Here is a 27,857-nt window from a genome sequence, read left to right as displayed (position 1 = left end):
ATCCTTTCATTCAGATGTGCCACAGCTAGCTAGCTCTCTCTCTATAGTGTTGGTGGTGTTCTCTCTCTCTATATAGTGTTGGCTTGCTAGGCACGGACGGACGAACGGACGGACGAACGGACGGACAGACAGACAGACAGACAGACAAAATAACAAAAAATGAATTGAGTGAGGAGCGAGAAAGACAGAGAAAGAGAGAGAGAGGGAGAAACAGAGAAACAGAGAAAGAATAAAGAATGAAGCAAAAACAAATATGATGATGATAATAGTCTGTCCAGAGAGAAGAGGGGGATGAAGGAGAGAGGTAAACCAACGTTGGGAGGCGGAGCAGGATTGGCAGGGCCAGGAATTAAAAGGAGGCAAAAAAAAGGTTTTTAGAAGATCGAGGAGAGGTGAAGGACACGTTAAAATACCTGTGAAATGATATGATGTCTCAACGGTTGTCAAATGACAAACATGTAGGGCCTTTCCCAAATGGCACCCTATTCTCCATATAGTACACTGCTTTTGTCCAGCACCAATAGGGCTCATGGTAGCAGATGACACAACGGGAAGGTATATTTATCCACGAGGATAAAGACATCAGTGGGAAGGATCTTCAGAAGGGAGCTCTGAGGTCAACAGGAACCCGCTAGGCAGATTTGTCTAGCAGTGAGGCTGAGTCACATATACAGCAGCCTATTCCCTATGTAGTGCACTACTTCTGGAGAGGAGGGTGTGTGTGTGTGAGAGAGAGAGAGAGAGAGAGAGAGAGAGAGAGCAAGAGAGAGAGAGAGAGAGCAAGAGAGAGAGAGAGAGCGCAAGAGAGAGAGAGAGAGAGCGCAAGAGAGAGAGACAGAGAGAGAAAGAGAGAGAGCGCGAGAGAAAGAGAGAGCGCAAGAGAGAGAGAGAGACAGAGATAGACAGAGAGACATAGATAGAGACAGAGACAGAGACAGAGAGAGAGAGAGAGAGAGAGAGACAGAGAGACACAGAGAGAGAGACAGAGAGAGAGAGACAGAGAGAGAGAGACAGAGAGAGAGACAGAGAGAGAGACAGAGAGAGACAGAGAGAGAGACATAGATAGAGACAGAGACAGAGACAGAGAGAGAGAGAGAGAGAGACAGAGAGACACAGAGAGAGAGACACAGAGAGAGAGACAGAGAGAGAGAGACAGAGAGAGATAGACAGAGAGAGAGACAGAGAGAGAGCAGAGAGAAGAAAGAGAGAAGAAAGAGCGAGAGAGAGATATATATTGATGTATATTATCTACCTCACTTGCTTTGGCAATGTTAACACATGTTTCCCATGCCAATAAAGCCCTTGAATTGAATTGAAATTGAATTGACAGAGAGAGACAGAGAGAGAGAGACAGAGAGAGACAGAGAGAGAGAGACAGAGAGAGAGAGAGAGAGAGAGACAGAGAGAGACAGAGAGAGACAGAGAGAGACAGAGAGAGACAGAGAGAGACAGAGAGAGAGAGAGAGAGAGAGAGACAGAGAGAGAGAGACAGAGAGAGAGAGAGACAAAGAGAGAGACAGAGAGAGACAGAGAGAGATAGGTAGAGCATCACAGCAGCTAACAACCATGTTATAATTTTGCACCATTATTACTGGGGCTGAGTCTGACAGCAGCGACTAGCTAATTAGTGAGCCACGGCAGTCATTAGCGTATTTCACAGAGAAATAAAGTTTTATTTCCTCCATCCCAAAAGGCACCCTGTTCCCTATTAAGTGCACTATTTTTGTGGTTAAAAGTAGTGCACTGTAGAGGGATTAGGATGCCATTATTTTCCTCCTGTCAGGATTTTCTTGCGTGGTTACTTGAACGTTTTCTACCAGGCAGAGAGAGACCTGCTGCACTTCCTAACCTCCTGCACTTCCTGCTCTTTCTAACCTCCTGCCCTTCCTAACCTCCTGCACTTCCTAACCTCCTGCCCAATGTATGACCATATTAGAGAGACATGTTTCCCTCAGATGACACAGATCCACAAAGAATTTGAAAAAAACGAATCCGATTTTGATAAACTACCATATCTACTGGGTGAAATACCACAGTGTGACATCACAGCAGCGAGATTTGTGACCTGTTGCCACGAGAAAAGGGCAACCAGTGAAGAACAAACACCATTGTAAATACAACCCATATTTATGCTTATTTATTTTCCCTTTTGTACTTTAACTATTTACAGATCATTACAACACTGTATATATACATAATATGACATTTGAAATGTCTTTATTCTTTTGGAACTTTTGTGAGTGTAATGTTTACTGTTCATTGTTTATTTCACTTTTGTTTATTATCTACTTCACTTCCCTAGTTCGCGACAGAGATGAGAGGGAGAGAGACACAGAGAGAGAGGAGAGGGAGAGAGACACAGAGAGAGAGGAGAGGGAGAGACACAGAGAGAGAGGAGAGGGAGAGACACAGAGAGAGAGGAGAGGGAGAGACACAGAGGGAGAGGGAGAGAGACAGAGAGAGAGAGGAGAGGGAGAGAGACAGAGAGAGAGAGGAGAGGGAGAGAGACAGAGAGAGAGAGGAGAGGGAGAGACACAGAGAGAGAGGAGAGGGAGAGACAGAGAGAGAGGAGAGGGAGAGACACAGAGAGAGAGGAGAGGGAGAGACAGAGAGAGAGGAGGGAGAGCGAGACAGAGAGAGAGAGGAGAGGGAGAGACAGAGAGAGAGGAGAGGGAGGGAGAGGGAGAGACAAAGAGAGAGGAGAGGGAGAGACAGAGAGAGAGAGAGGAGAGAGAGAGACAAAGAGACAGATGAGAGAGAGAGACACAGAGACAGATGAGAGAGAGAGACACAGAGAGAGAGGAGAGGGCGAGACACAGAGAGAGAGAGGAGAGGGAGAGACATTGGTATCCTCAATGAAATGATCAAATATACAGACAACAAATTCCAATTGGCTATACTAAAACTCTTTAACATCATCCTTAGCTCTGGCATCTTCCCCAATATTTGGAAACAAGGACTGATCACCCCAATCCACAAAAGTGGAGACAAATTTGACCCCAATAACTACCGTGGAATATGCGTCAACAGTAACCTTGGGAAAATCCTCTGCATTAACAGCAGACTCGTACATTTCCTCAATGAAAACAATGTACTGAGCAAATGTCAAATTGGCTTTTTACCAAATTACCGTACAACAGACCATGTATTCACCCTGCACACCCTAATTGACAACCAAACAAACCAAAACAAAGGCAAAGTCTTCTCATGCTTTGTTGATTTCAAAAAAGCCTTCGACTCAATCTGGCATGAGGGTCTGCTATACAAACTGATGGAAAGTGGTGTTGGGGGAAAAACACAACATTATAAAATCCATGTACACAAACAACAAGTGTGCGGTTAAAATTGGCAAAAAACACACACATTTCTTCACACAGGGTCGTGGGGTTAGACAGGGATGCAGCTTAAGCCCCACCCTCTTCAACATATATATCAACGAATTGGCGCGGGCACTAGAAAAGTCTGCAGCACCCGGCCTCACCCTACTAGAATCTGAAGTCAAATGTCTGCTGTTTGCTGATGATCTGGTGCTTCTGTCACCAACCAAGGAGGGCCTACAGCAGCACCTAGATCTTCTGCACAGATTCTGTCAGACCTGGGCCCTGACAATAAATCTCAGTAAGACCAAAATAATGGTGTTCCAAAAAAGGTCCAGTCACCAGGACCACAAATACAAATTCCATCTAGACACTGTTGCCCTAGAGCACACAAAAAACTATACATACCTTGGCCTAAACATCAGCGCCACAGGTAACTTCCACAAAGCTGTGGACTAGAATGCTATTTGGCCCAACACAGAGAGTACACAGCGGCAGAATACCTGACCACTGTGACTGACCCAAAATTAAGGAAAGCTTTGACTATGTACAGACTCAGTGAGCATAGCCTTGCTATTGAGAAAGGCCGCCGTAGGCAGACATGGCTCTCAAGAGAAGACAGGCTATGTGCTCACTGCCCACAAAATGAGGTGGAAACTGAGCTGCACTTCCTAACCTCCTGCCCAATGTATGACCATATTAGAGAGACATATTTCCCTCAGATTACACAGATCCACAAAGAATTCGAAAACAAATACAATTTTGAAAAACTCCCATATCTACTGGGTGAAATTCCACAGTGTTCCATCACAGCAGCAAGATGTGTGACCTGTTGCCACAAGAAAAGGGCAACCAGTGAAGAACAAACACCATTGTAAATACAACCCATATTTATGCTTATTTATTTTATCTTGTGTCCTTTAACCATTTGTACATTGTTAAAACACTGTATATATATATATATATAATATGACATTTGTAATGTCTTTACTGTTTTGAAACCTCTGTATGTGTAATGTTTACTGTTCATTTGTGTTGTTTTTCACTTTATATATTCACTTTGTATGTTGTCTACCTCACTTGCTTTGGCAATGTTAACACATGTTTCCCATGCCAATAAAGCCCTTGAATTGAATTGAATTGAGAGAGAGAGAGAGGAGACAGAGAGACAGAGAGAGGAGAGGGAGAGAGAGACACATAGACAGATGAGAGAGAGACAGAGAGAGGGGAGAGGGAGAGAGAGACAGATGAGAGAGAGAGACACAGAGAGAGAGGAGAGAGAGAGACACAGAGAGAGGAGAGAGAGAGAGAGAGAGAGAGAGAGAGAGAGGAGACAGAGACAGATGAGAGGGAGAGAGAGACACATAGACAGATGAGAGAGAGACAGAGAGAGAGGAGAGGGAGAGAGAGACAGATGAGAGAGAGAGACACAGAGAGAGAGGAGAGGGAGAGACACAGAGAGAGAGGAGAGAGAGAGAGAGAGAGAGAGAGAGAGAGAGAGAGAGAGACAGAGAGAGACAGAGAGGAGGGAGCAAAGAGGGACACAGAGACAGAGAGAGGATAGACAGAGAGTAAGAAAGGAAAAACTGCAGTGAACATAGTAAATAATGGAGGAGGAAGAGAGGAAGGAAGTGTGAACTCCAGCAGGTGTCAGACATTAGTGTCAGGTGGAGATATAATGAACCTCAGGCCTGAAAGAGCCAAGAGAGCAGACGGCCTGAAACCTAGAGAGCAGACTGCCTGAAACCAGGCCTAGAGCGTAGACTGCCTGAAACCAGGCCTAGAGAGCAAACTGCCTGAAACCTAGAGAGCAGACTGCCTGAAACCAGGCCTAGAGAGCAGACTGCCTGAAACCAGGCCTAGAGAGCAGACTGCCTGAAACCTAGAGAGCAGACTGCCTGAAACCAGGCCTAGAGAGCAGACTGCCTGAAACCTAGAGAGCAGACTGCCTGAAACCAGGCCTAGAGAGCAGACTACCTGAAACCTAGAGAGCAGACTGCCTGAAACCAGGCCTAGAGAGCAGACTGCCTGAAACCAGGCCTAGAGCGCAGACTGCCTGAAACCAGGCCTAGAGAGCAGACTGCCTGAAACCTAGAGAGCAGACTGCCTGAAACCAGGCCTAGAGAGCAGACTGCCTGAAACCAGGCCTAGAGAGCAGACTGCCTGAAACCAGGCCTAGAGAGCAGACTGCATGAAACCAGGCCTAGAGAGCAGACTGCCTGAAACCAGGCCTAGAGAGCAGACTGCCTGAAACCAGGCCTAGAGAGCAGACTGCCTGAAACCAGGCCTAGAGAGCAGACTGCCTGAAACCAGGCCTAGAGAGCAGACTGCCTGAAACTAGGCCTAGAGAGCAGACTGCCTGAAACCAGGCCTAGAGAGCAGACTGCCTGAAACCAGGCCTAGAGAGCAGACTTCCTGAAACCAGGCCTATACTACAAAAGGGCGTGTCCCAAGTGGAGCACTCAGAATAAAAGCCTGAAAGCAGGATATTGCTGATACTGAGATATGCTGCATATTGAGATTGATAACAAATCGACACCTCTATCCCAAAAGCAACTCACATCCCCAGAGATGAACCACTAGTACAGACCACTAGTACAGACCACTAGTACAGACCACCTCTAGAACAAATGTTCAGGGAACATATCGTAACCTTTAACGTCTGTCTGTTGTATCCCACATCTCAGACATCACCGCTTAAAGAAAAGGGTAAAAAACATTAAGAAATTAAGAGATACGAGACTCCTACCTTTCTGCATTGGTCTGCCTCGCTGAAGCTCTCAGAGTCGTCGTCCAGGCTGTCTCCAGAACTCTCCAGCGTCAGACCAACCCCGTCATCCAGAATCTCCTCTGGAGCAGAAAGAACACATCAGAAGGACCACGATGAGGTCGCTGTCCAGCTAGCATAATAATAATCACCAGCATCCCAAATGGCACCCTATTCAGTACACTACTTTTGACCCGGGCCACATAAGGTGTAGGCTGTGAAAAGGGAATAGCCATTTGGGATACAGATCTTACATATCCTGGTTCACGTCAGTAAAGAGGACTACTGTAACTCACCCTGGTTCACAGAGAAGATGTCAGTATAGAGGACTACTGTAACTCAGAGAGAACGCGTCAGTATAGAGGTCTACTGTAACTCACCCTGGTTCATAGAGAAGATGTCTGTGTAGAGGACTACTGTAACTCACCCTGGTTCATAGAGAAGATGTCTGTGTAGAGGACTACTGTAACTCACCCTGGTTCACGTCAGTATAGAGGTCTACTGTAACTCACCCTGGTTCATAGAGAAGATGTCTGTGTAGAGGACTACAGTAACTCACCCTGGTTCATAGAGAAGATGTCTGTGTAGAGGACTACTGTAACTCACCCTGGTTCACGTCAGTATAGAGGACTACTGTAACTCACCCTGGTTCATAGAGAAGATGTCTGTGTAGAGGACTACTGTAACTCACCCTGGTTCATAGAGAAGATGTCAGTATAGAGGACTACAGTAACTTACCCTGGTTCATAGAGAAGATGTCTGTGTAGAGGACTACTGTAACTCACCCTGGTTCACAGAGAAGATGTCTGTGTGTAGGACTACTCTAACTCACCCTGGTTCACAGAGAAGATGTCTGTGTGTAGGACTACTGTAACTCACCCTGGTTCACGTCAGTATAGAGGACTACAGTAACTCACCCTGGTTCATAGAGAAGATGTCTGTGTGGAGGACTACTGTAACTCACCCTGGATCACGTCAGTATAGAGGACTACAGTAACTCACCCTGGTTCATAGAGAAGATGTCTGTGTAGAGGACTACTGTAACTCACCCTGGTTCATAGAGAAGATGTCTGTGTAGAGGACTACTGTAACTCACCCTGGTTCACGTCAGTATAGAGGACTACTGTAACTCACCCTGGTTCACAGAGAAGATGTCTGTGTGGAGGACTACTGTAACTCACCCTGGTTCACAGAGAAGATGTCTGTGTGTAGGACTACTCTAACTCACCCTGGTTCACAGAGAAGATGTCTGTGTGTAGGACTACTGTAACTCACCCTGGTTCACGTCAGTATAGAGGACTGCAGTAACTCACCCTGGTTCATAGAGAAGATGTCTGTGTGGAGGACTACTGTAACTCACCCTGGTTCACGTCAGTATAGAGGACTACAGTAACTCACCCTGGTTCATAGAGAAGATGTCTGTGTAGAGGACTACTGTAACTCACCCTGGTTCACGTCAGTATAGAGGACTACTGTAACTCACCCTGGTTCACAGAGAAGATGTCTGTGTGTAGGACTACTGTAACTCACCCTGGTTCACAGAGAAGATGTCTGTGTGGAGGACTTCCTGTGCGTCAGAGCGTCGGGGGGGCAGGTAACAGATCTGTCGTCGGTCCGTGGAGGGCAGAGTGTTGACGGTCAGGGACAGAGAGGCCTGGGAAAACGCCCCCTTCATGTCTCCGAACTTCAATCTGCACGAGTCTTTCCCATTCAGCTGCAAGATCTCATCGCCCGCATTCAGACCTGAAGAGCCAAGATGGTATATTAGTGCGTGTGTGTGTGGAGGTGGGGAAGGGGGTCTCACACTGTCTATACTATACAATATCATATTTACAGTGCCTTGCGAAAGTATTCGGCCCCCTTGAACTTTGCGACCTTTTGCCACATTTCAGGCTTCAAACATAAAGATATAAAACTGTATTTTTTTGTGAAGAATCAACAACAAGTGGGACACAATCATGAAGTGGAACGACATTTATTGGATATTTCAAACTTTTTTAACAAAACAAAAACTGAAGAATTGGGCGGGCAAAATTATTCAGCCCCTTTATTTTCAGTGCAGCAAACTCTCTCCAGAAGTTCAGTGAGGATCTCTGAATGATCCAATGTTGACCTAAATGACTAATGATGATAAATACAATCCACCTGTGTGTAATCAAGTCTCCGTATAAATGCACCTGCACTGTGATAGTCTCAGAGGTCCGTTAAAAGCACAGAGAGCATCATGAAGAACAAGGAACACACCAGGCAGGTCCGAGATACTGTTGTGAAGAAGTTTAAAGCCAGATTTGGATAAAAAAAATATTTCCCAAGCTTTAAACATCCCAAGGAGCACTGTGCAAGCGATAATATTGAAATGGAAGGAGTATCAGACCACTGCAAATCTACCAAGACCTGGCCGTCCCTCTAAACTTTCAGCTCATACAAGGAGAAGACTGATCAGAGATGCAGCCAAGAGGCCCATGATCACTCTGGATGAACTGCAGAGATCTACAGCTGAGGTGGGAGACTCTGTCCATAGGACAACAATCAGTCGTATATTGCACAAATCTGGCCTTTATGGAAGAGTGGCAAGAAGAAAGCCATTTCTTAAAGATATCCATAAAAAGTGTTGCTTAAAGTTTGCCACAAGCCACCTGGGAGACACACCAAACGTGGAAGAAGGTGCTCTGGTCAGATGAAACCAAAATTTAACTTTTTGGCAACAATGCAAAACGTTATGTTTGGCGTAAAAGCAACACACCATCCCCACTGTCAAACATGGTGGTGGCAGCATCATGGTTTGGGCCTGCTTTTCTTCAGCAGGGACAGGGAAGATGGTTAAAATTGATGGGAAGATGGATGGAGCCAAATACAGGACCATTCTGGAAGAAAACCTGATGGAGTCTGCAAAAGACCTGAGACTGGGACGGAGATTTGTCTTCCAACAAGACAATGATCCAAAACATAAAGCAAAATCTACAATGGAATGGTTCAAAAATAAACATATCCAGGTGTTAGAATGGCCAAGTCAAAGTCCAGACCTGAATCCAATCGAGAATCTGTGGAAAGAACTGAAAACTGCTGTTCACAAATGCTCTCCATCCAACCTCACTGAGCTCGAGCTGTTTTGCAAGGAGGAATGGGAAAAAATGTCAGTCTCTCGATGTGCAAAACTGATAGAGACATACCCCAAGCGACTTACAGCTGTAATCGCAGCAAAAGGTGGCGCTACAAAGTATTAACTTAAGGGGGCTGAATAATTTTGCACGCCCAATTTTTCAGTTTTTGATTTGTTAAAAAAGTTTGAAATATCCAATAAATGTCGTTCCACTTCATGATTGTGTCCCACTTGTTGTTGATTCTTCACAAAAAAATACAGTTTTATACCTTTATGTTTGAAGCCTGAAATGTGGCAAAAGGTCGCAAAGTTCAAGGGGGCCGAATACTTTCGCAAGGCACTGTATATGGTCTTCACTCTTTCCTGGCACCATGAGGTCGTTGATTCTCTCCCTCTCTCTCTCTCAGCCCCAGGAGGGATCCATTTCCCTCTCTATGTGACCTGAGAAAGGCCCCTCTAATCTGCAGTACGGATCTCCTATGGTTATATGCTACAGAGATCCTCATCATGTCAGGGAGATGCCTGTGTACTCTATAAGTAATGGGGTGTACGTTTGGGACAAAGACACTTGTCAGTGGGTCGTCAGATTATTATTCTAATCAGAAGACTTGAGACTGACCGGAGGGCTGTTTTCTCTGGTTCCCCTGCACCTTGAATCGAATCAGCCATTAATATGCATTTAATTTCTAAAAAAATAAAATCACAACTCCCATATTGACCTCGTTCACATAAGCACTGGAGAGAACATTCCCCTAACACACACACACACACACACACACACACACACACACACACAGTTTTATAAATGGCTCATCAGCTGTAGTAATTATTTAATCGTTGATTGTACAGCCACCCTCTTTTTGTGGCTTGTATTGAGATGGCTGATGATGAAACCAATCATATGTTATCTTCCCTCGACCTGCCCTCTCTGTCTGGTTCTGGTCCATCTTCCCTCGACCTGCCCTCTCTGTCTGGTTCTGGTCCATCTTCCCACTACCTGCCCTCTCTGTCTGGTTCTGGTCCATCTTCCCTCGACCTGCCCTCTCTGTCTGGTTCTGGTCCATCTTCCCACTACCTGCCCTCTCTGTCTGGTTCTGGTCCATCTTCCCTTGACCTGCCCTCTCTGTCTGGTTCTGGTCCATCTTCCCTCGACCTGCCCTCTCTGTCTGGTTCTGGTCCATCTTCCCTCAACCTGCCCTCTCTGTCTGGTTCTGGTCCATCTTCCCACTACCTGCCCTCTCTGTCTGGTTCTGGTCCATCTTCCCTCGACCTGCCCTCTCTGTCTGGTTCTGGTCCATCTTCCCACTACCTGCCCTCTCTGTCTGGTTCTGGTCCATCTTCCCTCGACCTGCCCTTTCTGTCCTGTTCTGGTCCATCTTCCCACTACCTGCCCTCTCTGTCTGGTTCTGGTCCATCTTCCCACTACCTGCCCTCTCTGTCTGGTTCTGGTCCATCTTCCCACTACCTGCCCTCTCTGTCTGGTTCTGGTCCATCTTCCCACTACCTGCCCTCTCTGTCTGGTTCTGGTCCATCTTCCCACTACCTGCCCTCTCTGTCTGGTTCTGGTCCATCTTCCCACGACCTGCCCTCTCTGTCTGGTTCTGGTCCATCTTCCCACTACCTGCCCTCTCTGTCTGGTTCTGGTCCATCTTCCCTCGACCTGCCCTCTCTGTCTGGTTCTGGTCCATCTTCCCACTACCTGCCCTCTCTGTCTGGTTCTGGTCCATCTTCCCACTACCTGCCCTCTCTGTCTGGTTCTGGTCCATCTTCCCACGACCTGCCCTCTCTGTCTGGTTCTGGTCCATCTTCCCACTACCTGCCCTCTCTGTCTGGTTCTGGTCCATCTTCCCTCGACCTGCCCTCTCTGTCTGGTTCTGGTCCATCTTCCCTCGACCTGCCCTCTCTGTCTGGTTCTGGTCCATCTTCCCACTACCTGCCCTCTCTGTCTGGTTCTGGTCCATCTTCCCACTACCTGCCCTCTCTGTCTGGTTCTGGTCCATCTTCCCACTACCTGCCCTCTCTGTCTGGTTCTGGTCCATCTTCCCTCGACCTGCCCTCTCTGTCTGGTTCTGGTCCATCTTCCCACCACCTGCCCTCTCTGTCTGGTTCTGGTCCATCTTCCCACTACCTGCCCTCTCTGTCTGGTTCTGGTCCATCTTCCCACTACCTGCCCTCTCTGTCTGGTTCTGGTCCATCTTCCCACTACCTGCCCTCTCTGTCTGGTTCTGGTCCATCTTCCCTCGACCTGCCCTCTCTGTCTGGTTCTGGTCCATCTTCCCTCGACCTGCTCTTTCTGTCTGGTTCTGGTCCATCTCTAATCATATGGTATCTTCCCACTATAGATGGTGTGTGTGGTAAGGAACCTTTAGCGAAGGCTAATCCTCCCGCCTTCACATCGGTAATGTAGAGCTGCTGTACTGAATCCTCCTCCACCACTGAGATGGAAAACCCTAGAGGAGAGGAGAGACGGAGGAGAGGACAGGGGGCAGAGAGGAGGGAAAGACAGAGGGAGAGGAGAGGGGGCGGAGAGGAGAGACGGAGGGAGAGGGGAGACGGAGGGAGAGGAGAGACGGAGGGAGAGGAGAGGGGGCGGAGAGGAGAGACGGAGGGAGAGGAGAGACGGAGGGAGAGGAGAGGGGGCGGAGAGGAGGTGGAGAGGAGAGACGGAGGGAGTGGAGAGACGGAGGAGAAGAGAGACGGAGGAGAGGAGAGACGGAGGAGAGGAGAGACGGAGGGAGAGGAGAGGGGGCGGAGAGGAGAGACGGAGGGAGAGGAGAGGGGGCGGAGAGGAGAGACGGAGGGAGAGGAGAGGGGGCGGAGAGGAGAGACGGAGGGAGAGGAGAGGGGGCGGAGAGGAGAGACGGAGGAGAGGAGAGACGGAGGAGAGGAGAGACGGAGGAGAGGACAGGGGGCAGAGAGGAGAGACGGAGGAGGGAAAGAGAGAGGGAGAGGAGAGGGGGCAGAGAGGAGAGACGGAGGGAGAGGAGAGACGGAGGAGGGAAAGAGAGAGGGAGAGGACAGGGGGCAGAGAGGAGAGACGGAGGGAGAGGAGAGACGGAGGAGGGAAAGAGAGAGGGAGAGGACAGGGGGCAGAGAGGAGAGACGGAGGAGGGAAAGAGAGAGGGAGAGGAGAGGGGGCAGAGAGGAGAGACAGAGGAGGGAAAGAGAGAGGGAGAGGAGAGGGGGCGGAGAGGAGAGACGGAGGGAGAGGAGAGGGGGCGGAGAGGAGAGACGGAGGAAGAGGAGAGATGGAGGGAGAGGACAGGGGGCAGAGAGGAGAGACGGAGGAGGGAAAGAGAGAGGGAGAGGACAGGGGGCAGAGAGGAGAGACGGAGGGAGAGGAGAAACAGAAGAGGGAAAGAGAGAGGGAGAGGACAGGGGGCGGAGAGGAGAGACGGAGGAGAGACGGAGGAGGGAAAGAGAGAGGGAGAGGACAGGGGGCAGAGAGGAGAGACGGAGGGAGAGGAGAGGGGGCGGAGAGGAGAGACGGAGGGAGAGGAGAGACGGAGGGAGAGGAGAGACGGAGGAGGGAAAGAGAGAGGGAGAGGACATGGGGCAGAGAGGAGAGACGGAGGGAGAGGAGAGACGGAGGAGGGAAAGAGAGAGGGAGAGGACAGGGGGCAGAGAGGAGAGGGGGAGGAGGGAAAGAGAGAGGGAGAGGAGAGGGGGCAGAGAGGAGAGACGGAGGGAGAGGAGAGACGGAGGAGGGAAAGAGAGAGGGAGAGGACATGGGGCAGAGAGGAGAGACGGAGGGAGAGGAGAGACGGAGGAGGGAGAGGAAAGGGGGCAGAGAGGAGAGACAGAGGAGGGAAAGAGAGAGGGAGAGGACAGGGGGCAGAGAGGAGAGACGGAGGGAGAGGAGAGACGGAGGAGGGAAAGAGAGAGGGAGAGGAGAGTGGGCAGAGAGGAGAGACAGAGGAGGGAAAGAGAGAGGGAGAGGACAGGGGGCAGAGAGGAGAGGCGGAGGGAGAGGAGAGGCGGAGGAGAGGAGAGACGAAGGAGGGAAAGAGAGAGGGAGAGAACAGGGGGCAGAGAGGAGAGACGGAGGGAGAGGAGAGACGGAGGAGGGAAAGAGAGAGGGAGAGGACAGGGGGCAGAGAGGAGAGACAGAGGGAGAGGAGAAACAGAAGAGGGAAAGAGAGAGGGAGAGATGAGAGGGGGCGGAGAGGAGAGACGGAGGGAGAGGAGAGGGGGCGGAGAGGAGAGACGGAGGGAGAGGAGAGACGGAGGGAGAGGACAGGGGGCAGAGAGGAGAGACGGAGGAGGGAAAGAGAGAGGGAGAGGACAGGGGGCAGAGAGGAGAGACGGAGGGAGAGGAGAAACAGAAGAGGGAAAGAGAGAGGGAGAGGAGAGGGGGCGGAGAGGAGAGACGGAGGGAGAGGAGAGGGGGCGGAGAGGAGAGACGGAGGAGGGGGATGAGAAGAGAGAGAGGAAGGAGAGGGGGATAAGAGGAGAGAGAATCAATTCATTACTCAACACACCGACAGGGATCAGTCTAAAAAATACAAGTAATCTGAGACGTGACTAGAATAACAGAATACATGACAACACATCTGCTAGTGAAAATATTCTCTCACTGGTGGAAATTTAGACACTGTATACTACAACATGATTGTAATTGAAAGGGAAGTCGCTTCAGAACTGCATTCTTAGCATGTTAAATGATCTGTGAATGTGGACATGTATGAAATAGGCCTGCGTCCCAAATGATCTGTGAATGTGGACATGTATGAAATAGGCCTGCGTCCCAAATGATCTGTGAATGTGGACATGTATGAAATAGGCCTGCGTCCCAAATGCCACCCTATTCCCTTTATAGTGAAGTGCACTACTTTTAACCAGGGCCCAAAGTCAAAAGTAGAGCACTATATAAATAACAGGAATCCATTTGGGATGAACACACTGGCATTGCAATTATAATAGATGATGAAACTGTGAGAATGAGATTCATAGGATCCAGGACTCATCCTTACCGTCACCAATCAAACAGGACTCCTCCTTACCGTAGCCAATCATACAGGACTCATCCTTACCGTAGCCAGTCATACAGGACTCATCCTTACCGTAGCCAATCAAACAGGACTCATCCTTACCGTAACCAATCATACAGGACTCATCCTTACCGTAGCCAATCAAACAGGACTCATCCTTACCGTAGCCAATCAAACAGGACTCATCCTTACCGTAACCAATCATACAGGACTCATCCTTACCGTCACCAATCATATAGAACTCATCCTTATCGTAGCCAATCATACAGGACTCATCCTTACCATCACCAATCATACAGGACTCATCCTTACCGTAGCCAATCAAACAGGACTCCTCCTTACCATAACCAATCATACAGGACTCATCCTTACCGTAGCCAATCATACAGGACTCATCCTTACCGTCACCAATCATACAGAACTCATCCTTACCGTAGCCAATCAAACAGGACTCATCCCTTTTTTTCTAGGGGGTGGATCAGCTTTAATATTTTGCAGATAGACTGTTGCTTCCATCAATGTAATTGTCTGCATCATTTCCAATCCTCCATACATTTTTGGAGTAAATATATAGACTTCTACTTCCAGCTTCTACAGTAATCAATGGAATGTTATATACAGTTGAAGTAGGAAGTTTACATACACTTAGGTTGGAGTCATAAAAACTAGTTTTTCAACCACTCCACACATTTCTTGTTAACAAACTATAGTTTTGGCAAGTCAGTTAGGACATCTACTTTGCGCATGACACACAACATTTTTCCAACAATTGTTTACAGATTATTTCACTTACCACAATTCAAATGGGTCAGAAGTTTACATAAATTAAGTTGCCTGTGCCTTTAAACAGCTTGGAAAATTACAGAAAATTATGCTATGGCTTTAGAAGCTTCTCATAGGCTAATTGACATAATTTGAGCCAATTGGAGGTGTACCTGTGGATGTATTTCAAGGCCTACCTTCAAACTCAGTGCCTCTTTGCTTGACATCATGGGAAATTCTAAATAAATCAGCCAAGACCTTGTGGACCTCCACAAGTCTGGTTCATCCTAGGGAGCAATTTCCAAACACATGAAGGTACCACGTTCATCTGTACAAACAATAGTAGGCAAGTATAAACACCATGGGACCACGCAGCCGTCATACCGCTCAGGAAGGAGACACATTCTGTCTCCAAGAGATGAACGTACTTTGGTGCGAAAAGTGCAAATCAATCCCAGAACAACAGCAAAGGACCTTGTGAAGATGCTGGAGGAAACAGGTACAAAAGTATCTATATCCACAGTAAAACGAGTCCTATATCGACATAACCTGAAAGGCCGCTCAGCAAGGAAGAAGACACTGCTACAAAACCGAAATAAAAAAGCCAGACTACGGTTTGCAACTGCACATGGGGACAAAGATCGTACTTTTTGGAGAAATGTCCTCTGGTCTGATGAAACCAAAATATAACTATTTGGCCATAATGACCATCGTTATATTTGGAGGAAAAAAGGGGGAGGCTTGCAAGCCGAAGAACACCATCCAAACCGTGAAGCACGGGGGTGGCAGCATCATGTTGTGGGGGTGCTTTGCTGCAGGAGGTACTGGAGCACTTCACCAAGTAGATGACATCACGAGGAAAGAAAAGTATGTGGATATATTGAAGCAACATCTCAAGACATCAGTCAGGAAGTTAAAGCTTGGTCACAAATGGGTCATCCAAATGGACAATGACCCCAAGCATACTTCCAAAGTTGTGGCAAAATGGCTTAAGGACAACAAAGTCAAGGTATTGACTTGTGGCCATCACAAAGCCCTGACCTCAATCCCATAGAAAATTTGTGGGTAGAACTGAAATAGCGTGTGCCAGCAAGGAGGCCTACAAACCTGACTCAGTTACACCAGCTCTGTCAGGAGGAATGGGCCAAAATTCACCCAACTTATTGTGGAAGGCTACCCAAAACGTTTGACCCAAGTTAAACAATTTAAAAGGCAAAGTTACCAAATACTAATATAGTATATGTAAACTTCTGACCCACTGGGAATGTGATGAAATAAATAAAAGCTGAAATAAATCATTCTCTGTACTATTATTCTGACATTTCACATTCTTAAAATAAAGTGCTGATCCTAACGGACCTAAAACAGGGAATTTTTACTGGGATTAAATGTCAGGAATTATGGAATGTATTTTGTAAATGTAAACTTCCGACTTCAACTGTACCATACTTATACACATTTTACAGACACAATCTATTTTACAATAGTTATATTTTGTTTGTTTTTAGTCCTCCCTCTATTTCTGATGTCCATCCAGTTTGATTTGTAACTGTGTTATTTCACAACATTTCTGAACCTATATGCATTTTACAGATCCCTGTATGTTTTACATTGGTTATCTTGTTATTAGTCCCACCCTTCATCTCCATTCAACCCCTCCCGTCTATCTCTCAACACCCTCCATTTTGGATTTCTATTTGAAAAGTACTGAACATTTCTATTTTCATCGTTTCTTCAGATTGTAAATTAAAGATAAAAAAATTTGCTAAAAATTTGTTGCATTTCTATGTTGAAGATTGAAAAATATATTTGTGGGCATTTTCCCCCTTATTCCATCCAGCTTTATTTTTATACTATATTACACTGGATCTTTCTATAATAAGTTCCTGCGTTTCATTTGGTGTTTCCTCTAACTTATTCTGTGCCTCTATGGTAGTTTTAATGCCACCTGTCTGTTCTGTTAGTCCTTCAAGTTCTTTTGTTAAGATGGACTCTTTTGACCTAAATGGCTTTTGTTTTATAAATGAATACTGAATTACATGGCCTCCAAAGGCACATTTAAAAGTGTCCCATACAATAAGGGGATGTGCTGTACCTATGTTATGTCGGATAAAGTCTAATTGATATTCCATGCGAGAAATTGCCAAGAAACTCTAGATCTCGTACAAAGCTGTGTGTGCACTCCTCCCTTCACAGAACAGCGTACACCGTCTCTAACCAGAATAGAAAGAGGAGTGGGTGTCCCCTGTGCACAACTGAGCAAGAGGACAAGTACATTAGAGTGTCTAGTTTGAGAAACAGACGCCTCACAAGTCCTCAACTGGCAGCTTCATTAAATACTACCTGCAACACATCAGTCTCAACGTCAACAGTGAAGAGGCGACTCTAGGATGCTGGCCTTCTAGGCAGAGTTGCATAGAAAAAATCTTACTTCAGACTGGCCAGTAAAATTAAAAGATTAAGATGTGCAAACTGTTTATTAATTTCATCACTCCTTTTGAATTTCTTTGCCCATGGGAGAAATATTAATATTATATTAAAATTAATTAATAAATATATATTTGGCCCCAAAAGTCCTTTTTCCACAAAACTTCATCTAAAATTGTTGAATGAGTTTCCTGTAAACAATAGATATTACATTCCTTCTCTTTTATTCAGATAAATACTGATAATCTTTTCTTATTATCTGCTAAGCCATTACAATTAGAACTGGCTATACTTATTTCACCAATTACCATAATGAGACAACTTACAATTTTATTTATCATAATATATGTTTGTAAACTTACCATTAAAAAGTAGCGTGATGATTGAGTGTCTATATAACTGTACCATGACTTTTGCATTGCTGCTAAGTAAACCACCAATTGGTCCTCACTATTCCACCCACTTAAAACTCTTCCTCATCCAGAGTTGGGTTGTCATCCCAATGACTGGCAGACGACCCCCGACCCTCGCCCCCCCCCCGATCCCATGGCCCCGGAGATACCGGGACCCATCCTTTGAAAACAGCACAGTGCCACCCACAGAACAGAAGCAGATAAACTGCCAAATGCATTTCGCCCTCACCTCGATTAGTATTATATTTTGCTATTAACAATTTTTAATTCCTATTTATCTTATCTTATTTTCCATAATTAGCTATTCATATTTGCAGTAATCTAGGCAGTTTATGCAAAGGATTTTTACATCTCATCAGTCTCGCTATTACAAAAAATGATCTTTTAGCAAACAATTATTGTGATTCATCCTATAGTGTCCCGAACATATTTAACTCCCTCGCAACAGTTGTGGGATACACACACACACACACACTACACACTACACACTCAACCCCGTTCCCCCCACAAACAACCAGATGCTCAACAGTTGCGCCATCTCAGAGCCCAACTCAAGAAAGGTCTTGATTTACAAATGCGTGTACAGTTGCAGCTGTATGAGACGGCCTGCAAGACTGAGCTACAAAAAAAAAGGGCAGAAATGTGGGGATTTGATGAACCATTGTCACGTCCTAGGTGATGGAGGTCAGATCCCCACCCCCTTCCCATGAAACACCCACACATGTTCCCCCGTTGTGACCATATTATTATTTACCCTTAATTTAACTAAGTCAGTTAAAGAACAAATCCTTATTTACAATGACGGTCTAGGAACAGTGGGTTTATCAGCCTTGTTCAGGGGCAGAACGACAGATTTTTACCTCGTCAGCTTGGGGATTCGATCTAGCAACCTTTCAGTTACTAGTCCAACGCTCTAACCACTAGGCTACCTGTCGCCCCATATCCCCAAGCATCTCTGTGCAGTCAAACCTTTTGATTATTTTGTGCCACCAAGGCCACAATAATTTGCTCCCTCTCTGTATGTCCGAGTGTGACCCCCTCCCCATGGGTTACTGCAGCCAGTGTTGCCAGCACTGCCACTGCCTGGGTGGGGGCACCCCACCGGCTAGGTACGAGGGTCGTCAAGGTTCTCATTAGCAGCGTTGAGAATTTCCGTGTATATTAAGGCTCTCCCATCAGGGGGCTCTGGCTCTGCAGGACCAACCCTGCCAGGCAGGCTCAGTATGTTGAGACAGCTGTACTGCTTTAGAAGGTCTCTGACCAGCAGCATACAGACAGCTAACAGCAGCATACTGGCAGCTAACAGCAGCATTCAGACAGCTAACAGCAGCATACTGGCAGCTAACAGCAGCATACAGGCAGCTAACAGCAGCTAACAGCAGCTAACAGCAGCTAACAGCAGCATACTGGCAGCTAACAGCAGCATACTGGCAGCTAACAGCAGCTAACAGCAGCATACTGGCAGCTAACAGCAGCATACAGGCAGCTAACAGCAGCATACAGGCAGCTAACAGCAGCATACAGGCAGCTAACAGCAGCATACTGGCAGCTAACAGCAGCATACAGGCAGCTAACAGCAGCATACAGGCAGCTAACAGCAGCATACTGGCAGCTAACAGCAGCATTCAGACAGCTAACAGCAGCATACTGGCAGCTAACAGCAGCATACAGGCAGCTAACAGCAGCTAACAGCAGCATACTGGCAGCTAACAGCAGCTACAGGCAGCTAACAGCAGCATACAGACAGCTAACAGCAGCATACTGGCAGCTAACAGCAGCATACAGACAGCTAACAGCAGCATACAGGCAGCTAACAGCAGCATACAGGCAGCTAACAGCAGCATACTGGCAGCTAACAGCAGCATACAGGCAGCTAACAGCAGCATACATGCAGCTAACAGCAGCATACTGGCAGCATTCAGACAGCTAACAGCAGCATACTGGCAGCTAACAGCAGCATACAGGCAGCTAACAGCAGCTAACAGCAGCATACTGGCAGCTAACAGCAGCTACAGGCAGCTAACAGCAGCATACAGACAGCTAACAGCAGCATACTGGCAGCTAACAGCAGCATACAGACAGCTAACAGCAGCATACTGGCAGCTAACAGCAGCATACAGGCAGCTAACAGCAGCATACAGGCAGCTAACAGCAGCATACAGGCAGCTAACAGCAGCATACAGGCAGCTAACAACAACATACAGGCAGCTAACAACAACATACAGGCAGCTAACAGCAGCATACTGACAGCTAACAGCAGCATACAGGCAGCTAACAGCAGCATACAGACAGCTAACAGCAGCATACAGACAGCTAACAGCAGCATACAGACAGCTAACAGCAGCATACAGGCAGCTAACAGCAGCATACAGACAGCTAACAGCAGCATACAGACAGCTAACAGCAGCATACAGACAGCTAACAGCAGCATACAGGCAGCTAACAGCAGCCTACTGGCAGCTAACAGCAACTAACAGCAGCATACTGGCAGCTAACAGCAGCTAACAGCAGCATACTGGCAGCTAACAGCAGCTAACAGCAGCATACTGGCAGCTAACAGCAGCATACAGACAGCTAACAGCAGCATACTGGCAGCTAACAGCAGCATACAGACAGCTAACAGCAGCATACTGGCAGCTAACAGCAGCATACAGACAGCTAACAGCAGCATACAGACAGCTAACAGCAGCATACAGACAGCTAACAGCAGCATACAGACAGCTAATAGCAGCATACAGACAGCTAACAGCAGCATACAGACAGCTAACAGCAGCATACAGACAGCTAACAGCAGCTAACAGCAGCATACAGACAGCTAACAGCAGCATACTGGCAGCTAACAGCAGCATACAGGCAGCTAACAGCAGCATACTGGCAGCTAACAGCAGCATACAGACAGCTAACAGCAGCATCGAGACAGCTAACAGCAGCATACAGACAGCTAACAGCAGCATACAGACAGCTAACAGCAGCATACAGACAACTAACAGCAGCATACAGACAGCTAACAGCAGCTAACAGCAGCATACAGACAGCTAACAGCAGCATACAGACAGCTAACAGCAGCTAACAGCAGCATACAGACAGCTAACAGCAGCATACTGGCAGCTAACAGCAGCATACAGGCAGCTAACAGCAGCTAACAGCAGCATACAGACAGCTAACAGCAGCTAACAGCAGCATACAGACAGCTAACAGCAGCATACAGGCAGCTAACAGCAGCATACTGGCAGCTAACAGCAGCATTCAGACAGCTAACAGCAGCATACTGGCAGCTAACAGCAGCATACAGGCAGCTAACAGCAGCATACTGGCAGCTAACAGCAGCATACAGGCAGCTAACAGCAGCATACAGACAGCTAACAGCAGCATACAGACAGCTAACAGCAGCATACAGACAGCTAACAGCAGCATACAGACAGCTAACAGCAGCTAACAGCAGCATACAGGCAGCTAACAGCAGCATACAGGCAGCTAACAGCAGCATACAGGCAGCTAACAACAACATACAGGCAGCTAACAGCAGCATACAGGCAGCTAACAGCAGCATACATGCAGCTAACAGCAGCATACTGGCAGCATTCAGACAGCTAACAGCAGCATACTGGCAGCTAACAGCAGCATACAGGCAGCTAACATCAGCTAACAGCAGCTAACAGCAGCATACTGGCAGCTAACAGCAGCTACAGGCAGCTAACAGCAGCATACAGACAGCTAACAGCAGCATACAGGCAGCTAACAGCAGCATACAGGCAGCTAACAGCAGCATACAGACAGCTAACAGCAGCATACAGACAGCTAACAGCAGCATACAGGCAGCTAACAGCAGCATACATGCAGCTAACAGCAGCATACTGGCAGCATTCAGACAGCTAACAGCAGCATACTGGCAGCTAACAGCAGCATACAGGCAGCTAACAGCAGCTAACAGCAGCTAACAGCAGCATACTGGCAGCTAACAGCAGCTACAGGCAGCTAACAGCAGCATACAGACAGCTAACAGCAGCATACTGGCAGCTAACAGCAGCATACAGACAGCTAACAGCAGCATACTGGCAGCTAACAGCAGCATACAGGCAGCTAACAGCAGCATACAGGCAGCTAACAGCAGCATACAGGCAGCTAACAGCAGCATACAGGCAGCTAACAACAACATACAGGCAGCTAACAACAACATACAGGCAGCTAACAGCAGCATACTGACAGCTAACAGCAGCATACAGGCAGCTAACAGCAGCATACAGACAGCTAACAGCAGCATACAGACAGCTAACAGCAGCATACAGACAGCTAACAGCAGCATACAGACAGCTAACAGCAGCATACAGGCAGCTAACAGCAGCATACAGACAGCTAACAGCAGCATACAGACAGCTAACAGCAGCATACAGACAGCTAACAGCAGCATACAGGCAGCTAACAGCAGCATTCAGACAGCTAACAGCAGCATACTGGCAGCTAACAGCAGCATACAGGCAGCTAACAGCAGCTAACAGCAGCATACAGACAGCTAACAGCAGCTAACAGCAGCATACAGACAGCTAACAGCAGCATACAGGCAGCTAACAGCAGCATACTGGCAGCTAACAGCAGCATTCAGACAGCTAACAGCAGCATACTGGCAGCTAACAGCAGCATACAGGCAGCTAACAGCAGCATACTGGCAGCTAACAGCAGCATACAGGCAGCTAACAGCAGCATACAGACAGCTAACAACAGCATACAGACAGCTAACAGCAGCATACAGACAGCTAACAGCAGCATACAGACAGCTAACAGCAGCATACAGACAGCTAACAGCAGCTAACAGCAGCATACAGACAGCTAACAGCTGCATACTGGCAGCTAACAGCAGCATACAGGCAGCTAACAGCAGCATACTGGCAGCTAACAGCAGCATACAGACAGCTAACAGCAGCATACAGACAGCTAACAGCAGCATACAGGCAGCTAACAGCAGCATACATGCAGCTAACAGCAGCATACTGGCAGCATTCAGACAGCTAACAGCAGCATACTGGCAGCTAACAGCAGCATACAGGCAGCTAACAGCAGCTAACAGCAGCTAACAGCAGCATACTGGCAGCTAACAGCAGCTACAGGCAGCTAACAGCAGCATACAGACAGCTAACAGCAGCATACTGGCAGCTAACAGCAGCATACAGACAGCTAACAGCAGCATACTGGCAGCTAACAGCAGCATACAGGCAGCTAACAGCAGCATACAGGCAGCTAACAGCAGCATACAGGCAGCTAACAGCAGCATACAGGCAGCTAACAACAACATACAGGCAGCTAACAACAACATACAGGCAGCTAACAGCAGCATACTGACAGCTAACAGCAGCATACAGGCAGCTAACAGCAGCATACAGACAGCTAACAGCAGCATACAGACAGCTAACAGCAGCATACAGACAGCTAACAGCAGCATACAGACAGCTAACAGCAGCATACAGACAGCTAACAGCAGCATACAGGCAGCTAACAGCAGCATACAGACAGCTAACAGCAGCATACAGACAGCTAACAGCAGCATACAGACAGCTAACAGCAGCATACAGGCAGCTAACAGCAGCCTACTGGCAGCTAACAGCAACTAACAGCAGCATACTGGCAGCTAACAGCAGCTAACAGCAGCATACTGGCAGCTAACAGCAGCATACTGGCAGCTAACAGCAGCATACAGACAGCTAACAGCAGCATACTGGCAGCTAACAGCAGCATACAGACAGCTAACAGCAGCATACTGGCAGCTAACAGCAGCATACAGACAGCTAACAGCAGCATACAGACAGCTAACAGCAGCATACAGACAGCTAACAGCAGCATACAAACAGCTAATAGCAGCATACAGACAGCTAACAGCAGCATACAGACAGCTAACAGCAGCATACAGACAGCTAACAGCAGCTAACAGCAGCATACAGACAGCTAACAGCAGCATACTGGCAGCTAACAGCAGCATACAGGCAGCTAACAGCAGCATACTGGCAGCTAACAGCAGCATACAGACAGCTAACAGCAGCATACAGACAGCTAACAGCAGCATACAGACAGCTAACAGCAGCATACAGACAGCTAACAGCAGCATACAGACAACTAACAGCAGCATACAGACAGCTAACAGCAGCTAACAGCAGCATACAGACAGCTAACAGCAGCATACAGACAGCTAACAGCAGCTAACAGCAGCATACAGACAGCTAACAGCAGCATACTGGCAGCTAACAGCAGCATACAGGCAGCTAACAGCAGCTAACAGCAGCATACAGACAGCTAACAGCAGCTAACAGCAGCATACAGACAGCTAACAGCAGCATACAGGCAGCTAACAGCAGCATACTGGCAGCTAACAGCAGCATTCAGACAGCTAACAGCAGCATACTGGCAGCTAACAGCAGCATACAGGCAGCTAACAGCAGCATACTGGCAGCTAACAGCAGCATACAGGCAGCTAACAGCAGCATACAGACAGCTAACAACAGCATACAGACAGCTAACAGCAGCATACAGACAGCTAACAGCAGCATACAGACAGCTAACAGCAGCATACAGACAGCTAACAGCAGCTAACAGCAGCATACAGACAGCTAACAGCAGCATACTGGCAGCTAACAGCAGCATACAGGCAGCTAACAGCAGCATACTGGCAGCTAACAGCAGCATACAGACAGCTAACAGCAGCATACAGACAGCTAACAGCAGCATACAGACAGCTAACAGCAGCATACAGACAGCTAACAGCAGCATACAGACAACTAACAGCAGCATACAGACAGCTAACAGCAGCTAACAGCAGCATACAGACAGCTAACAGCAGCATACAGACAGCTAACAGCAGCTAACAGCAGCATACAGACAGCTAACAGCAGCATACTGGCAGCTAACAGCAGCATACAGGCAGCTAACAGCAGCTAACAGCAGCATACAGACAGCTAACAGCAGCTAACAGCAGCATACAGACAGCTAACAGCAGCATACAGGCAGCTAACAGCAGCATACTGGCAGCTAACAGCAGCATTCAGACAGCTAACAGCAGCATACTGGCAGCTAACAGCAGCATACAGGCAGCTAACAGCAGCTAACAGCAGCTAACAGCAGCATACTGGCAGCTAACAGCAGCTACAGGCAGCTAACAGCAGCATACAGACAGCTAACAGCAGCATACTGGCAGCTAACAGCAGCATACAGACAGCTAACAGCAGCATACTGGCAGCTAACAGCAGCATACAGGCAGCTAACAGCAGCATACAGACAGCTAACAGCAGCATACAGACAGCTAACAGCAGCATACTGGCAGCTAACAGCAGCATACAGACAGCTAACAGCAGCATACTGGCAGCTAACAGCAGCATACAGGCAGCTAACAGCAGCATACAGACAGCTAACAACAGCATACAGACAGCTAACAGCAGCATACAGACAGCTAACAGCAGCATACTGGCAGCTAACAGCAGCATACAGGCAGCTAACAGCAGCTAACAGCAGCATACAGACAGCTAACAGCAGCTAACAGCAGCATACAGACAGCTAACAGCAGCATACAGGCAGCTAACAGCAGCATACTGGCAGCTAACAGCAGCATTCAGACAGCTAACAGCAGCATACTGGCAGCTAACAGCAGCATACAGGCAGCTAACAGCAGCTAACAGCAACTAACAGCAGCATACTGGCAGCTAACAGCAGCTACAGGCAGCTAACAGCAGCATACAGACAGCTAACAGCAGCATACTGGCAGCTAACAGCAGCATACAGACAGCTAACAGCAGCATACAGGCAGCTAACAGCAGCATACAGGCAGCTAACAGCAGCATACAGACAGCTAACAGCAGCATACTGGCAGCTAACAGCAGCATACAGACAGCTAACAGCAGCATACTGGCAGCTAACAGCAGCATACAGGCAGCTAACAGCAGCATACAGACAGCTAACAACAGCATACAGACAGCTAACAGCAGCATACAGACAGCTAACAGCAGCATACAGACAGCTAACAACAGCATACAGGCAGCTAACAGCAGCATACAGACAGCTAACAGCAGCATACAGGCAGCTAACAGCAGCATACAGACAGCTAACAGCAGCATACAGACAGCTAACAGCAGCATACAGACAGCTACAGCAGCATACAGGCAGCTAACAGCAGCATACAGACAGCTAACAGCAGCATACAGGCAGCTAACAGCAGCATACAGACAGCTAACAGCAGCCTACTGGCAGCTAACAGCAGCTAACAGCAGCATACAGACAGCTAACAGCAGCTAACAGCAGCATACAGACAGCTAACAGCAGCATACAGACAGCTAACAGCAGGGACTTCTCTTTAGTATCTGGGTCATTCTAGTGGGTGTCTAGGGTATAGGGTTGTGGATCGTTCCACCATGATAGGACAATAAATAAATAAATAAATAAGATGTATAATTCATTATAAAATGTATAACTCTCATCTGCACAACATTGAAAGCTCTCTCACCAACCCCGGCTCACAGACATAGATTGGTTCTGGGATACGCAACCCTTTCCTTTCTCACTCACTTAACGCCACACTTTCCCAAACACCAGAAGACACACCACACCTTCCATCTCAACACATCCACACATACTGAGCCTTCTGTCTGCTGTGTATTTATCTCCACTTTCCCAAACACCAGGAAACACACCACACCTTCCATCTCAACACATCCACACATACTGAGCCTTCTGTCTGGTGTGTATTTATCTCCACTTTCCCAAACACCAGGAAACACACCACACCTTCCATCTCAACACATCCACACATACTGAGCCTTCTGTCTGCTGTGTATTTATCTCCACTTTCCCAAACACCAGGAAACACACCACACCTTCCATCTCAACACATCCACACATACTGAGCCTTCTGTCTGCTGTGTATTTATCTCCACTTTTCCAAACACCAGGAAACACACCACACCTTCCATCTCAACACATCCACACATACTGAGCCTTCTGTCTGCTGTGTATTTATCTCCACTTTCCCAAACACCAGGAAACACACCACGCCTTCCATCTCAACACATCCACACATACTGAGCCTTCTGTCTGCTGTGTATTTATCTCCACTTTCCCAAGCACCAGGAAACACACCACACCTTCCATCTCAACACATCCACACATACTGAGCCTTCTGTCTGCTGTGCATTTATCTCCACTTTCCCAAACACCAGGAAACACACCACACCTTCCATCTCAACACATCCACACATACTGAGCCTTCTGTCTGATGTGTATTTATCTCCACTTTCCATCTCAACACATCCACACATACTGAGCCTTCTGTCTGCTGTGTATTTATCTCCACTTTCCCAAACACCAGGAAACACACCACACCTTCCATCTCAACACATCCACACATACTGAGCCTTCTGTCTGCTGTGTATTTATCTCCACTTTCCCAAACACCAGGAAACACACCACACCTTCCATCTCAACACATCCACACATACTGAGCCTTCTGTCTGGTGTGTATTTATCTCCACTTTCCCAAACACCAGGAAACACACCACACCTTCCATCTCAACACATCCACACATACTGAGCCTTCTGTCTGCTGTGTATTTATCTCCACCATGTTGAATTAGTGCTTTTGTGTTCCAATTAGTTATATTTCAAGATTGCTTTTCTTTCTATATATTTGTTTGTATTATTACAATCCCTACCATGGACAGTATTGGGTGTTCCATTAATCAACCCCTACCATAGACAGTATTGGGTGTTCCATTAATCAACCCCTACCATAGACAGTATTGGGTGTTCCATTAATCAACCCCTACCATAGATAGTATTGGGTGTTCCATTAATCAACCCCTACCATGGATAGTATTGGGTGTTCCATTAATCAACCCCTACCATGGATAGTATTGGGTGTTCCATTAATCAACCCCTACCATGGATAGTATTGGGTGTTCCATTAATCCATCCCTACCATGGATAGTATTGGGTGTTCCATTAATCCATCCCTACCATAGACAGTATTGCGTGTTCCATTAATCAACCCCTACCATAGACAGTATTGGGTGTTCCATTAATCAACCCCTACCATGGACAGTATTGGGTGTT

The 27,857-nt window shown here is 47.3% G+C and overlaps 1 protein-coding gene across 1 annotated transcript in view; it reads right to left on the bottom strand.

Moving 5' to 3' along the window:
- Window positions 1-27,857, bottom strand: part of LOC139386235 (rho guanine nucleotide exchange factor TIAM1-like) — a 163,164-nt gene that overhangs the window by 37,362 nt on the left and 97,945 nt on the right. The window contains exons 15-17 of the mRNA XM_071131723.1: window positions 11,548-11,634; window positions 7,615-7,827; window positions 6,067-6,167 (exon numbers count right to left, since the gene is read on the bottom strand). Of these exons, the coding sequence (XP_070987824.1) occupies window positions 6,067-6,167; window positions 7,615-7,827; window positions 11,548-11,634 (401 nt within the window). The remainder of the gene's footprint in view (window positions 1-6,066; window positions 6,168-7,614; window positions 7,828-11,547; window positions 11,635-27,857) is intronic.

Source organism: Oncorhynchus clarkii, chromosome 27 (assembly GCF_045791955.1).
Source record: "Oncorhynchus clarkii lewisi isolate Uvic-CL-2024 chromosome 27, UVic_Ocla_1.0, whole genome shotgun sequence".
NCBI lineage: Eukaryota > Metazoa > Chordata > Actinopteri > Salmoniformes > Salmonidae > Oncorhynchus > Oncorhynchus clarkii.
Note: the sequence above shows the minus strand (reverse complement) of the source record. Positions and strands in the feature narration are given on the sequence as shown.